A 15,061-nucleotide genomic window follows, 5' to 3' on the forward strand; every position below is an offset into this window, starting at 1 on the left:
AGAGACGGGTTGGTATTCGGCTTTTCAATTTAAAACCCGATCTGGGTGGGTCATCGGAAAGTTGAACTTCACGACGACCAACAAAAGTGCTGGCGTCCGCCTCGATAAAGTCAAAGTACTGCGTCTTCCTTCCCTCAGGGATAGCGTCCAAGCCGTCCTGGGCAACGAAGCAGGCACCAATGAACTTGGCGCGACGTTAAGTACGTCCACCGCCGATGATGTTCTCGCGCACAGCTGTAGTATGGGGTACAAAATTGAGTACAACCAGCGGCTGAAGCACCGCGTGGAAACCACCAGGGAGAGAACTACGGTTGCCAAATTTCTGGGTAGCCGCGTAGCTGGTCGATTGCGACTTGGTAAAGGCCTTGAAGATGACCTTGCGCTGCTTGACACGGAGGCGCTCCGTGCACATACTCATCCGCATGCCTGCAGCACCGAGGCGCCGAGAATGACCTGCTCCAGAACAAACGTAGCCACCAGTGTGGCATCACGAACCCGAGTGCCGACGTAGAACACCTTGACCAGCTCGTCCACCTTGGTGAAAAGTTGGTCGGTGCTGATGTACAACAAACGCCACAACGATCGGGATCGACTACAGCACACCCCACTTGACTTCACAGCGGGGCGAGTCCTTCCGTGAGTGTTCGAGCTTGATGAACGCCCTCGCCAACGCACTCAACAGCCGGTGATTGTTCTTGAACCCCCAGTACGCGTCGTTGGCCAGCTGCAAGCCGTAAATGGGACGAATCGAAGCGCGCTGGGATATGCAAGCATGCTCACACTTGATGTCGCGTAGGCCCTCGGGTTGTAGAGGCGGTGGATTCAGCCTTGCAGCGCCCTGGGCCGTCATTGAGGAGGAGGGGAACTCTGTATCAGCGTGACGGGGAGCTACTACAGACTGTAGTCGACAGTACTACGGCTGTCGATCACTCGACTCGTTGAGATCGCTCAAACTCGACGGCGGCCACTAAGAACGGAGGGGCGCGGTTTGAGAATGTGCTGACTGCATCGAAATCTTGCGGCCTGGACTTGAAAGGCTTTTTGCTCTCGAGTGCTCGATTGTGCGTGGTGGAGCCTAGGGCGAACGGGTGGCGAAGCTCATTTTTCGAACGTATCAAGGAAGTGCTTGGCCAATTGTGGAGTAACGTGGTGCGGTGGTGGATGCGGTCGTCGGGAGATTCGTTGTACGCGATATTGGCGGGAACCAACGAGCGGTAAGGAGAAAGCAGACATGCAAGATTCGATTGGGCACATCATGTTGATGGAAAGCTTGGATGGTACTAAGATTGAGTCGAGACTTGTACTCTGTGGAGGGTATGCTTTACCGCTTTTTTTTTTCTTGCGCGCGAGAGGCGTAGCCCCACTCTGGACTTTACCTGGAAGAACGGCGGTAGGTGATCTAAATTCGATGGAGAAGTCGGCCGATTCCACCATCGGCTCGCAACTAGAGCGCTGTCTTTTAGTACCGCTTGTCCCCTGACTTCTGAAAAACGCGTCAAACCAGGCTGCTGCAATGGATGGTCTGCTAGCATGGCCACCACTTTCTTATCCATGGCACTCAAGGACTCTGGGGTCGATTTCATCGCAACTGAACAAGGCGACTTGCATGAAATACTTCTTGGTGCAGTGATGATAGAAGCAGTTTCCCAAGCTGTCCGTTCCGTCAACGGCATCATCACCTTCCAAGACGCAAAAGCACTGTCTCGTTTTAGCTTGTCGGGTGTGAGCGGAGATATCCGAAGAAGCCAAGTAATCCCAGATTTGAACATCGCGCAACTTGTGCCGATGTGGGGTTGCTCGTGGTCAAACGTATCCTCATTCGACTGGGCTAAAATGCCGAGACCCGTTATCTGTTTACAAAAGCATGGCAGTCGAACGGCCCGACTACGAAAAGTAGTCGCAAGCTTGAGATGCCGGTATTGGTGTCGGGGTCAGTCTTTCGTGCAGCGAACTTGGTCACCCTGGAAGGTCTGAAATGATCGCGCGTTGTGGTCTGTGCTGTAGTTAGGGGACGCGCTATCATTTCGGTGCATACTGCGTGGGCTTTTTCATTCAAAACCGGTCTGTGGTGGGTCATCAGAATGACTAAGTATGAACTCGCTGGAAACTGGATGGGATAATATCGAAGCGCTCTACGCTGGGATACGAATGCATGCTCAACGTCGTGTAGACCCTCAGTTTGTTGAGGTGGTAGATTCGGCTTCGCTGCTAAGGGGGGGGGGGGGGGGGCGTAGAGGAGACAGCGACGACGGCTACTAAAACCGGAGGGGAGCAGTAGCGAAAGAAGATGCTGACTGCAGTGTAGCTCTAATACTGCGGCCCAAACTTGAGGCTGTGAGGACATTTGCTCTCGCATGCTCGCTGAAAATTGGCGTCTTCCCTGCAGACCAGCTCGAGGTTGAAACCACGCGCTTTGCACGGGGGCTAGCAATGGCTCTCGATTGTACATGGTTGGATCTGGGTCGAACGGATAGCGAGCCTTAATTTCCGATCGTGTCAAGGAAAGGTTTGGTCAATTGTGGAGTAACGATAGTACTTTTTACGGCGATGGCGGGTCGGGGTTTCATTGCTACATTGATATTAAGTAAACCGTAGACGTTGTGTGAAACTTGGATGGAACTTTGACCAAGCTGCAGCTTCACTCTCGTAATATCACGGGTTTTTCATGGCCTAAATTGAATGGAGGATATGATGCGACACTGTGCCCCCCCCCCCCCTACTTCTCTCTTTCTTACTGATTGACGTCAAAACCGGACGGATCGTTGGACGTTAAAACAAGAAGTTTCGGAATAATGCATTTCCGGAATAATGCAAACCTATCGCAAAACGCTACCGTGATCAATGAATCAAGCGAATTATTCAGAACTGTTAGCTCGATGTCACCCATTTCACTTTGCCTTCTGCGCAACAGTGGTCACTGCGTTGCAGTACATGTACAAGCTGAGGAGAGCTGTGGCGAAATTATCTCTTAAGGTGGCTGACGTACTTGAACGTGAGGTAAATGGCCACCTGCAGCACGATCCAGATCACAATGAGACCAACCATGAAGTCGTACTTCTTCTCGGGACGGAAATCGTAGGTGTTCGCGATATAGTCAGATACCGTCATCTGCTTGGTCACGTTGTTTGCTGTCACGGCGATGATATCCTGGTTGTTGCCAAATTGCACACCTACCAGCGCTGGCAATGAGTAGCTCGACGGCATCAAGTACTGGAACCACTTGTAGCCATGCTTCATCGCTGTGCGTGGCAGCAGGTAGCCCGAAAACAGGTTGAACAGACACGAAAGCGCGCCCACAGCCACGTTCGCCACCTTCTCGTTCGGCATCAACGCAGACATCCACTGGCCCACGTACGTGCAAGCTGACGTGTACAGGTAGAACACGAACATGAAGAAGAAGAAGTCACCCGCGTTGGAACTCCAACCCACCAGCCAGTACTCGATCGTCACGAACAGGATGATCACCACGATCAGGTACGGCACCTCAGCGAACCACAGCGACAGACTGTACGGCAGCGGGCCGTAGTAGTTCGACATGCGCTCGCGGTAGAACACGGCGCGCTCAGCGCACGTCACCTCCAGCACCGTCATGAGGTTAATGACACCGATGAAATCCATGCTGTTGTAAATGAGACCGATATGCGAGTTGATCTTCTTCACGCTTGCAGCCGATAACTGGTAGAACGTGGTGCCAAAGATGATGGCGAACAACGGGAACAGGAACATGCGCATGAAGTTGTACTGCGGGTTGCGCCAGTACGTGAGCTGCTGTTTCGTTGTCAACGCACAGAGCTGGTTCCAGAAACCCGTCGCGATCGGCTTGTAGTTGAGTGTCGAGTGGCAAATAAAGTCATCGGACACCTTGGCCAGCTCGAGCGTACGTTCGCGGTTAGATCTGCACAGCTCACTGTTCTTGTACTCCACCGAGTAGTCCTTCACGTCACGACCGATACCAGCGCCGATCACCTCCAGCATGTACGTCGCAGGGTTGTACTGAGGATGAATCTCCATCGTTCCGGGGATCGAAGCAAAGTACTCCAGCATCTTCACCGAGTCAACACCAAGGTCGCCGAAGTACGCCGTGTAGCCACCCTTCTGCAACAAAAGCAGACCATCGAACAGCTCGAAGATTGAGATACTCAGCTGATGGATCGTGCAAAGCACCGTGCGGCCCGTGCGAGCAATCGACTGCACACCACGCATCACGATCAGAGCTGAACGTGCATCCAGACCACTCGTCGGCTCATCCAAGAACAGGATGCTCGGGTTGGACACCACTTCCACGCCGATCGTCACGCGCTTTTTCTGCTCAACCGAAAGTCGGCCTACCATTTCACCAGCTATCGAGGACAGCTCGAGTAGGTCTAGAGTTTCCTGAACCAGGTTTATGCGCTCCATTTCCGTAAAGTTTGGAGGCAGACGCAGGTTGGCCGAGAACACCAGAGCCTCGTAGATCGAAGCGGCCTCCGAGTGGATGTCCATCTGCTCGCAGTACGCTGTAATGCGGCTGAAATTGGCAGGGTTCTTCGGCTCGCCGTTCACGATGATATCGCCAACGATGCGGCCACCCGTCTTGCGGCCGGCAATCACGTCCATCAGCGTCGTCTTACCAGCACCCGTTGCTCCCATGAGCGCCACCATTCGACCTGGCTCGAAGTGGGCTGTGATGCCGCGCAAGAGCTGCTTCTCCTCGCCCGATGGCAGCGTCACGAAGTATTCCAGGTCCTTGATGCACAGATTCGACGGCGTGAATGGCAATCCCCCGCCCTTGGTCGACTTATCGGCAACCACTGTTGCGCCTGGAGTTCGCACCTCGACGTACACGTTATCCTCTTCCGGGGCGTTGTCCGTCATCGCCTTCACGCTCACGCCCTTGTACTTCTCGTATCGGATGAAGTGCAGCGCCAAACCGTTCAGCGTCGTGAACACGAAGTAGTACATCGCCAGCACAACAATACCAAACCAAATGTACTCGGTGCCTTGCTTGATCGAGAAACTGTCCAGGAACTTCTTGCTTTGGGCTGGGGTGTACCGGTCGCTCGAGAACTCCGACAGCATGTTGCTACGCAGCGCCCACGAAATCGGAGAGAACCAGTACATCCAGATCCAGTAGTTCGGGATCAGGTCTGCCAGGATGATGTTACCCGAGAACAGCAAGAAGAAACTCACCGAGATCGAAGCCAGCGCCTGACCCACCGTGATACTCGGCGACAGCGCACTCAGCATCGTCATGTACGCACTGATGGCGTGCTGGAAGCATAGCAACACCAGGTAGAACACGATGTACTTCTCGAACGACCGCGTCAGGCCGCTCATGAAGTAGAAGAACGTGCCCAGCACGAACGAAACGACGACGTTCACCGGAATCTGCACCACACTCTCCGCGATCGCATAGGAGGTCGTGCGGAAGAAGTTGCGTGGGCGCTGCTTGTAGAACACCTTGCGCAGCTGGAACGAGATGGTGATCTGCTGCCACGCCTGACGCTGGAACAGCGCGATGCTGAAGAAGATCATGCGCAGGTAGTAGGTCGAGCTCACGTTGAAGTAGATCATACCCATGACCAGACCAATGACCAGCGCTTCGATCAGCTTACCCCATAGCAGTGGGGGGTCACGCAGCCACACCAGCTTCTGCCGGTTCAGCAGCAGCAACGTGCTCGGCACAAATGCTAGGCCAAACTCCGACTTCTGCTTCGAGCGCAACAGATTCGCCACGCTCTTGGCCTTCGTGAAATCCTCCGGGCTGTCGAATTGGTGCTCGTTGAACCCCTTGGTGATAGCCTCATGGGTTTTCTTGTAGATGTTGGATCGGCAAAAGGCACTGTTGAATCCTTCGGAAGTGACAGGGAGATTTCTGAGCTCGATGCTACCGTTGGCGTATCGACGGCCACGGCCCGATGACACTTCAATGAGGAAATCGGCCGGGTCCACACGTGGCGGGCAACTAAAACCCAACTTCTCGAAGTAGTCCAGGATCTCCGTCCTCGGTCCATGGTACACCATGTGACCCTCGTTGATCATCAAAATATCATCAAACATCTCCACCACCTCGGGCGTCGGCTGCAGCAGCGCCACAATGACGGAACCGCCCAGCGTCTTGCACCACGTGCGCATGGACTTGACGATGTCGAACGTGGCGGCACTGTCGAGACCCGTCGAGATCTCGTCACACAGGAACAGGCTCTGGCCGCCAACCAGCACCTCGCCCACCGTCACACGCTTGCGCTCGCCACCGCTCACACCACGCAGCAGCGCGTCGCCCACCACCGTGTCGGCACAGTTCTCCAGAGCCAGAATCTGCAGGAACAGCTCTGTTCTCAGCGCGGCGATATCACGCATCTCCTCGGGCTGGTCCTCCGGACGGCCGTTGACGCACATGTCGGCGAATTTGAACGTCTCGCGCACCGTAAGCGTCGGGATGTGGTTGTCGGTCTGGTCAACGAGTCCTGCCAGCTTGATGAGGTCAATCTCGTCACCGCGCAGACCGGAGTACAGGATTTCTCCACCGATCTCCGTCTGCCTGTTGTCCTGCAGCTTGCCAGCCAGCGCCTTGAGGAACGTCGACTTGCCCGCGCCGGGGTTGGCCAGGATCAGCGTCATGGAGCCCGGCTTGATGATGCCGCTCATCGGGTGCAGCGCGTGCTTGGTGGTCATGGGGATCTTCTGCCACGGCGTGAAGATGGAGGCCAGGTGGGTGCCCACCGTGCCGTGGGCGCCCACCTCCGCAGGTACCTGAACCGAGAAGGACAGGTTTTCGAAACGCACTTCGGGGGTCGGCAACTGCAGGTTCACCTTGCGCGACAGGTGGTTGTACTTCTTGTAGAAGCGCTCCAAACCACCGTTGAGCATGGTCTCCAAGTTGTCGGCGCGGAGCGTGCTGTACCGACTCGCCCTGCTGTCCGTGTGATGGTATGGCTCCTGCAGACTGCGGAAGTTGAGCGATCGGTACACACCAGGCACTTCTTCGGTGGCCCCAGCATCGGCTTCAGGGCGCAGAAGGCCAATCTTGTCCTCTTCCTTCGTCATTTCGCTTGGGTCGTGAGTTGTTGGGGGCACAGCAAATTGGAAAGTGAGGCTCCAAATGTAAGGCACGCTTGGAATTCACGACCATCCCCTTCACAGTGCTGTTCATCATAGTCCGTGGTCTAAGGACTGAAAGACAGGCGTGAGTGCATACACCTGGATGATACAGGGCCGAGCACGCAAAGTTTAAACATTTGCGCGCTGACCACTCGCGTTGAGCTCACCATTTCGCGTAGGCGCGAAAAGGGGTAGCAGAGAATACGTGCAGACAACCCACCGGAGTCGCTGAATTGTTGGGCTCGCGTGCGAAAGTCCCGGGTTTTCGGCGGTTCAACACAGTTACCATGAAGTCTCGATAACTCAATACCACTGCACAAATCTTTGTTGGTCCCGACAGAATATTCAGATACCTTCAGTGTCCATGAGGGATGGACATCAGTGTGCCTTGATCGTGTCCCGCGACTTGACATTGCTACTCGCCCTGGAGATGAGGCGGCGGCGGTTGTCCCGGTGTGCGGTAAGGTGCGCTTTAACAGCCACGTTGCTCCCGCCACGGCGAATGTCTAGAGTTTGTGCTCGTGAAACCTGTTCGTGCGGGCCTCGCCACGATGGAGCGACAAGGCGCTCGCGCGGTTCAGCGCTCGAGTTCGAGTTCACTGGAAGACCGGACGGCTAGGGTGAGTGCGCGATTTGCGCGCTGAAACACCACGGGTGCACTGGAGCCGCGGAGTCCGAAGCGATCGAAAAGCGTGGGGCCAGCGAGGGGTTAAGTCGTGGTGCTTCATCCTGCAGGTAATTCGTTGGTCCAAGCCGGCGTCCAGGCGGCACCGAGCCCATGCTCTCCCGACGTTTTGCAGTGGTAGAGTTGCTATGGCTCGCTGGTCAGCAGCACGCTGGCCCGATAGGTACCCAAAACAATATCTTTTGCAGCTGTTTTGGGCAATGTTGAAGTGCGTGCCAGTTTTGGGCTGGCCTTATTTTCAAGTTTGGGTTGGCGTCAGTAAATGTCCTGCACCAGATATTACGCTCTATTTCAGTAAGAAATGCACTTCGTTTAGCACTGCTTTTTATTGTTTCGATCACTATTGTCACTGCTTCTCAGCGCAATGATATCTAGCTTGAAAATGCGTTGTCGTCGTCAGTCGGCGGTACTACACAGGGAAGCGGAGGTTGATTTACTTGTAAGCGGGTTGCAGACAGAGCGTACAATAGTCTCGTTTTGAGGGGCATTCGGAGTGCTGCATAGCCGTGGTAAAGATGGCTATGCTATGGTGTGGAAGATAGAGTATGTAAAACAGCATTTTTAGCATGTTAGTGTGCTGGAGTACAAGTTACAGGACTCACTGCATGGCCGACGTCGGCTTGAAAATAAGGTCGGCCCAAAACTAGCACGCACTTCAACGTCGCCCAAAAAAAGGCTTTGCGCTCACGAGCTCATATCGGGTCAGCGTGCTACTGACCAGCAGAGCACAGCTAGCAACTGCGAAACGCAGTGTAGGCCTGAGCGTCTGCCTGTTGGGATGCTGGATCAACACGCTATCTGCGTCGGCTTGTGCCCACGCCTTTAACCTTCGCTGGCCCCACGCTTGGGCGCGGAAGTGTTTCATCGCACAAATCTCGGACTTACCTTCCGCCCGCTCTTCCGATGAACTCCAGTGCTGAACCGCGCGAGCGCCTCCACTCAGCGGGCTAACTTGAACAAGTGCCATCGTCACAGTTTGTTAGCGACGTCAAACGTCTGCTGTTGGCGTAGCACTAACTAATGACCGCACCGCATGCTGGGATCCTATCATCAGCGCGAGTAGCAATATCAAGTACCCACTGATGTCCATCTCTCGAGATACTGTAGGTGCTGAATGTTGTTTCGCGGACCACTACACAGTGCAGTCACCAGTGATTTTTGTGGGCTTCAACGTGGTAAATGGGGTATGAACCGCTGAACTTTCGTCATCCAGGCTTACGCTGAAAGCACAAAGTATATTTGAGTTGTTTGAACTTTATACGAGTGTTTTGAGCTTTTAAAATTTTGGTATACGATTATGTACGATTTTTTATTTTTATTGAACGCAGGGATTAGTAGTACTTGCTAAAATAATATCCAACGGTAATACTACCACCCGATTTCAGACGGTAGTACTACTACTAGCATATTTTAGATAGTAGCAGTACTACTACCGTATAGTGCGGTATTCACCGGTAATAGTAGTTGCTTGACTCACCACGTTACTATAGTACTCCAAGAGTAATAGTGGCGAGTTAACCCTATCCTGCAATTCTAGATTGACTGGTTCACTCAGGGAAGATCACCATTTCCGAAACCGTGTCATAACCCGACAAACGAACTGTGGGCTACGTTGTGAACGGTTGCCACGAGGGCGACGAGCTCAAACGAGATCCGTGTAGTGTATATTCCAAGCTCAAAACACCACATATGCACTATCGGTGTGTTTGTTGAAGGTTCAAATTCGGCACTCAACAAGAGGTATGGTGTGTATATTCTTCAATGTTATTACTGAGTTTTCGTACTCACACTACGATTCGTAGATTTTGCTCTCTAAATTGTGTTCAGGTGGTCTTTCCACACATATATTAAAGCCGCCGCCCGTGAGTAGTAGTGATAGTATCAGTATTATTATTATTATTAGTAGTAGTAGTAGTAGTAGTTGTTGTTGTTGTTGTTGTTGTTGTTGTGGTTGTGGTTGTTGTAGTACACCTATTGTATAATCACTACTAGTATGAGTATGTCCACTTCGTAGAGTCCTGGGAAGTACCGGTAATACTTCTACCCGATACTACTAATCCCTGTTTAAACGTGATTATCTCGAAAACTCCGAACTTTCGTCCTCAACACTGTTCAGGTTTACACCGAAAGCACGAAGTATATTTCTGGTCGGTGATCTGAAAGAGAAACAACGCGGGTGGCTACTCTGGTCAATGCGTGAGCGTTTGGCGTGTGAGCCGCAGAACAAAACAGTGCAAAACCAACAAACGCTGAAATGGTAAATCAAACAAGTCTACTTCAAAAGTAAATGCACAGCAGCTTTCTCTTCGCTGCTAAATCAATCTTACGATGTTTCGCTACAAGAGCTGGCACGTTTGTCTTCAACGTCACCACTTATCTCTTGAGGTGGCTCACGTACTTGAATGTCAGGTAGATGGCAAGCTGCAGCACAACCCAGATCACAATGAGGCCAGCCATGAAGTTGTACTTGCGGTTCGGGCGGAAGTCGTACGTCTTCTCGATGTAGTCGGCCACAGTCATGTCCGTCGTGACGCCGTTGGCGGTCACAGAGATAACATCCTGGACCTCACCAAACTGCACACCAACCAGAGCAGCCAGCGAGTAGCTCGACGGCATCAGGTACGTGAACCACTTGTAGCCCGCCTTCATGGCAGGGCGCGGCAGCAGGTAGCCCGAGAACAGGTTGAACAGACACGAAAGCGCGCCCACAGCCACGTTCGCCACCTTCTCGTTCGGCATCAACGCAGACATCCACTGGCCAACGAAAGTACATGCCGACGTGTACAGGTAGAACACGAACATGAAGAAGATGAAGTCACCGCCGTTGGAACTCCAGCCCACCAGCCAGTACTCGATCGTCACGAACAGGATGATCACCACAACCAGGTACGGGACCTCAGCGAAGAACAGCGACAAACTGTACGGCAGCGGGCCGTAGTAGTTCGACATGCGCTCGCGGTAGAACACGGCGCGCTCCGCACACGTCACCTCCAGCACAGTCATGAGGTTGATGACACCGATGAAATCCATGCTGTTGTAAATGAGACCGATGTGCGAGTTGATGCGCTTCACGCTGTCAGCAGAAAGCTGGTAGAACGTCGTACCGAAGATAATGCCGAAGAGCGGGAACAGGAACATGCGCATGAAGTTGTACTGCGGGTTGCGCCAGTACGTGAGCTGCTGCTTCTTCGCCAACTGGCCAAGCTGGTTAGTAAATCCAGTAGCAATCGGCTTGTAGTTAAGCGTCGAGTGGCGCACGAATTCATCAGACACCTCGGCCAACTTCAGCGTGCGCTCGCGGTTCGACTTGTACAACTCGCTGTTCTTGTACTCAACCGAGTAGTCCTTCACGTCGCGACCGATACCAGCACCGATCACCTCCAGCATGTACGTCGCAGGGTTGTACTGCGGACGGATCTCCATCGTACCAGGGATCGAAGCAAAGTACTCCAGCATCTTCACCGAGTCAACACCAAGGTCGCCGAAGTACGCCGTGTAGCCACCCTTCTGTAGCAAAAGCAGACCATCGAACAGCTCGAAGATTGAGATACTCGGCTGGTGGATCGTGCAAAGCACCGTACGACCAGTGCGGGCAATCGACTGCACACCACGCATCACGATCAGAGCCGACCGCGCATCCAGGCCACTTGTCGGTTCATCAAGGAACAGGATGCTCGGGTTAGCAACCACCTCCACGCCGATGGTCACGCGCTTCTTCTGCTCGACTGACAGACTGCCAACCATGGCACCAGAAATGGACGTCAACTCCAGCAGGTCCAGCGTTTCGTGCACAAGGTTCATGCGCTGCTCCAAAGTGAAGTTAGGCGGCAGACGCAGGTTGGCCGAGAACACCAGAGCCTCGTAGATCGTCGCGGCCTCCGAGTGGATGTCCATCTGCTCGCAGTACGCCGTGATACGACTGAAATTGGCAGGGTTCTTCGGCTCACCGTTCACAATGATGTCACCAACGATGCGGCCACCCGTCTTGCGGCCGGCAATCACATCCATCAGCGTCGTCTTACCAGCACCCGTGGCACCCATGAGCGCCACCATTCGGCCCGGCTCGAAGTGAGCTGTGATGCCGCGCAGAAGCTGCTTCTCCTCGCCCGACGGCAGCGTCACGAAGTACTCCAGGTCCTTGATGCACAGGTTCGACGGCGTGAAGGGAAGACCAGAACCGCTGCCCGACTTCGCACCGTCAGAAGCACCGCCGGGAGTGTTCACCTCCACGTACACGTTGTCCTCGTCAGCAGCGTTGTCCGTCATTGGCTTCACGCTCACGCCCTTGTACTTCTCGTACCGGATGAAGTGCAGCGCCAAACCGTTCAGCGTCGTGAAGACGAAGTAGTACGCCAGCAGAACAATGACACCGAACCAGATGTACTCGGTGCCCTGCGAGATCGAGAAGCTATCAAGCAGCGTTCTGCTCTCAACAGGCGTGTAGCGGTCACTCGAGAACTCCGACAGCATGTTGCTACGCAGCGCCCACGAAATCGGAGAGAACCAGTACATCCAGATCCAGTAGTTCGGGATCAGGTCTGCCAGGATGATGTTACCCGAGAACAGCAAGAAGAAGCTCACCGAGATCGAAGCCAGCGCCTGACCCACCGTGATACTCGGCGACAGCGCACTCAACATCGTCATGTACGCGCTGATGGCGTGCTGGAAGCTCACAAGCACCAGGAAGAACACGATGTACTTCTCGAACGTCCTCGTCAAACCACTCATGAAGTAGAAGAACGTGCCCAGGATGAACGAGACGATGAGGTTGACGGGAATCTGCACCACACTCTCGGCGATAGCGTACGACGTTGTCCGGAAGAAGTTGCGCGCGCGCTGCTTGTAGAACACCTTGCGCAGCTGGAACGAGATGGTGATCTGCTGCCACGCCTGACGCTGGAACAGCGCAATGCTGAAGAAGATCATGCGCAGGTAGTACGTCGAGCTCACGTTGAAGTAGATCATGCCAAGCACAAGGCCGACGATGATAGCTTCGATAACTTTACCCCACAGAAGCGGGGGGTCACGCAGCCAGATCAACTTCTGGCGGTTCAGCAGCAGCATCGTGCTCGGGAGGAAGGCGAGACCGAACTCGGATTTCTCCTTGGAGCGGGCCAGGTTGGCCACACTCTTGGCCTTCTTGAAGTCCTCGGGGCTCTCGAACTGGTGCTCGTTGAATCCCTTGCTGATGGCCTCGTCGGTCTTCTTGTAGATGGCCGACAGGCAGAACTTGTTGTTGAAGTCCTCCGACGTGACCGGGAGCTGCTTGTGGGGCACAGTACCGTTCGAGTAGCGGTGGCCGCGACCAGACGTCACCTCGATCAGGAAATCGGCCGGGTCCACGCGCGGCGGGCACGTGAAGCCAAGGCCCTGGAAGTAGTCCAGGATCTCGGTTCTCGGTCCATGGTACACCATGTGGCCCTCGTTGATCATCAAGATGTCGTCGAACATCTCCACCACCTCGGGCGTCGGCTGCAGCAACGCCACAATGACCGAACCGCCCAGCGTCTTGCACCACGTGCGCATGGACTTGACGATGTCGAACGTGGCGGCACTGTCGAGACCCGTCGAGATCTCGTCACACAGGAACAGGCTCTGGCCACCCACCAGCACCTCGCCCACCGTCACACGCTTGCGCTCGCCACCACTCACACCACGCAGCAGCGCGTCGCCCACCACAGTGTCGGCACAGTTCTCCAGACCCAGAATCTGCAGGAGCAGCTCCGTTCTCAGCGCAGCGATGTCGCGCACCTCCTCGGGCTGGTCCTCCGGTCGGCCGTTCACGCACATGTCGGCGAACTTGAACGTCTCGCGCACGGTCAGCGTCGGGATGTGGTTGTCCATCTGGTCCACCAGACCCGCCAGCTTGATCAGGTCGATCTCGTCACCACGGAGACCGGAGTACAGGATCTCTCCGCCGATGTCCGTCTGCTTGTTGTCCTGCAGCTTGCCGGCCAGCGCCTTGAGGAACGTGGACTTGCCCGCGCCGGGGTTGGCCAGGATCAGCGTCATGGAGCCCGGCTTGATGATGCCGCTCATCGGGTGCAGCGCGTGCTTGGTGGTCATGGGGATCTTCTGCCACGGCGTGAAGATGGAGGCCAGGTGGGTGCCCACCGTGCCGTGGGCGCCCACCTCGGCCGGCACCTGCACCGAGAAGGACAGGTTCTCGAAGCGCACCTCGGGCGTGGGCAGCTGCAGGTTGATCTTGCGCGAGAGGTGGTCGTACTTCTTGTAGAAGCGCTCGAGGCCGCCGTTGAGCATCGTGTCCAGGTCGTCGGCGCGCAGCGTGCTGTAGCGGCTGGCCATCGTGTCGCGGCCGTGCGAGTACGGGTCCTGCAGGCTGCGGAAGTTGAGCGAGCGGTAGACCTGCGGCACCTCCTCGCCGGCGTCGTTGGCCTCGGGCTGCAGCAGGCTGGCCGTGGCCTCGGGCTTCTGCTCCTCCGTGGCCATCTTGGTCGTGGGTGGGTGGGTAGGCTCTTCGATTCGGATGGGGGGCGGACGAAGCTTGGGGCTGGGCGTCCTCCGAGGCAAATTGAAGAGTGAGGCCACGAGAAGCAGAGGGCGTCGCAGCGTTGGGGCCGCCAAGCGCTGGCTGAAGCGCGCTTGCTCCGATTGATGGGCTGGCAAGCTCCTGTACGTGGCCGTCGCGGCCACGTCCGCTCTGCGACTTCACGACGAGCGCCAGCCGGCGTGCAGGCTGGGGTCTAAGTCGCTGGCTTTTGCCTCGCCTGACGTGGCGCCAAGATTCTTTTCGCTGCGAGAGGTGAAGGCCGACGATTCGTCGGCGACAAACACGCCGGTCAACGGCACCGCGACCAGAAGCGTTTGACACCTGCGTATGTGCCTGTGAGCGCCGTATCTGCTATCTGCAGATGGTGACCGTCGCAGACTGAGTAAGCTGCAAGTTTGCTCTCTCCGCCTGCAAACAGCTGGAGAGACCAATGCCTTGTTCCGTCCTCGTGATTGAAATGGGCAAATCCAGGAGCGTCCGAGCGCGCGGAGACAAGGGTTCTCGCGGCCTTCGCAGACGTAAAGAAGCGGAAGCTGGGTGCCACCTACTATCATAGCATCTCGTCCACGAGCGACCAGCGTGCATGCTGGTACCTGCAGCCACAACAACTTGAGCCGTGAGTGAAAGGCATGGAACGATGAACGGACACGAGCCCAATCCGATATCTTTGTTATTTTGGGATAGTGCGCGCGTCGCCTATACTGGAAGCAGTATCAGCGTGCGCAGAAAGGGCGATTCCCTTGGCTTGGGCATTTAACCTGCGAAATTTTGGGTCAAACGGACCG

The 15,061-nt window shown here is 55.1% G+C and overlaps 1 protein-coding gene across 1 annotated transcript; it reads right to left on the bottom strand.

Moving 5' to 3' along the window:
• Positions 1–414: 414 nt before the first annotated feature.
• Positions 415–14,215, bottom strand: IUM83_14506 (ATP-binding Cassette (ABC) Superfamily; the record flags this gene model as incomplete). The annotated part of the gene is made up of 2 exons (XM_067939257.1): positions 415–556; positions 13,554–14,215. 2 exons carry the CDS (start codon positions 14,213–14,215, stop codon positions 415–417), a joined length of 804 nt encoding a protein of 267 aa, XP_067793622.1.
• Between the last annotated feature and the right edge of the window lie 846 nt (positions 14,216–15,061).

This window comes from Phytophthora cinnamomi (genome assembly GCF_018691715.1).
Source record: "Phytophthora cinnamomi strain GKB4 chromosome Unknown Contig28, whole genome shotgun sequence".
Taxonomy (NCBI): domain Eukaryota; phylum Oomycota; class Peronosporomycetes; order Peronosporales; family Peronosporaceae; genus Phytophthora; species Phytophthora cinnamomi.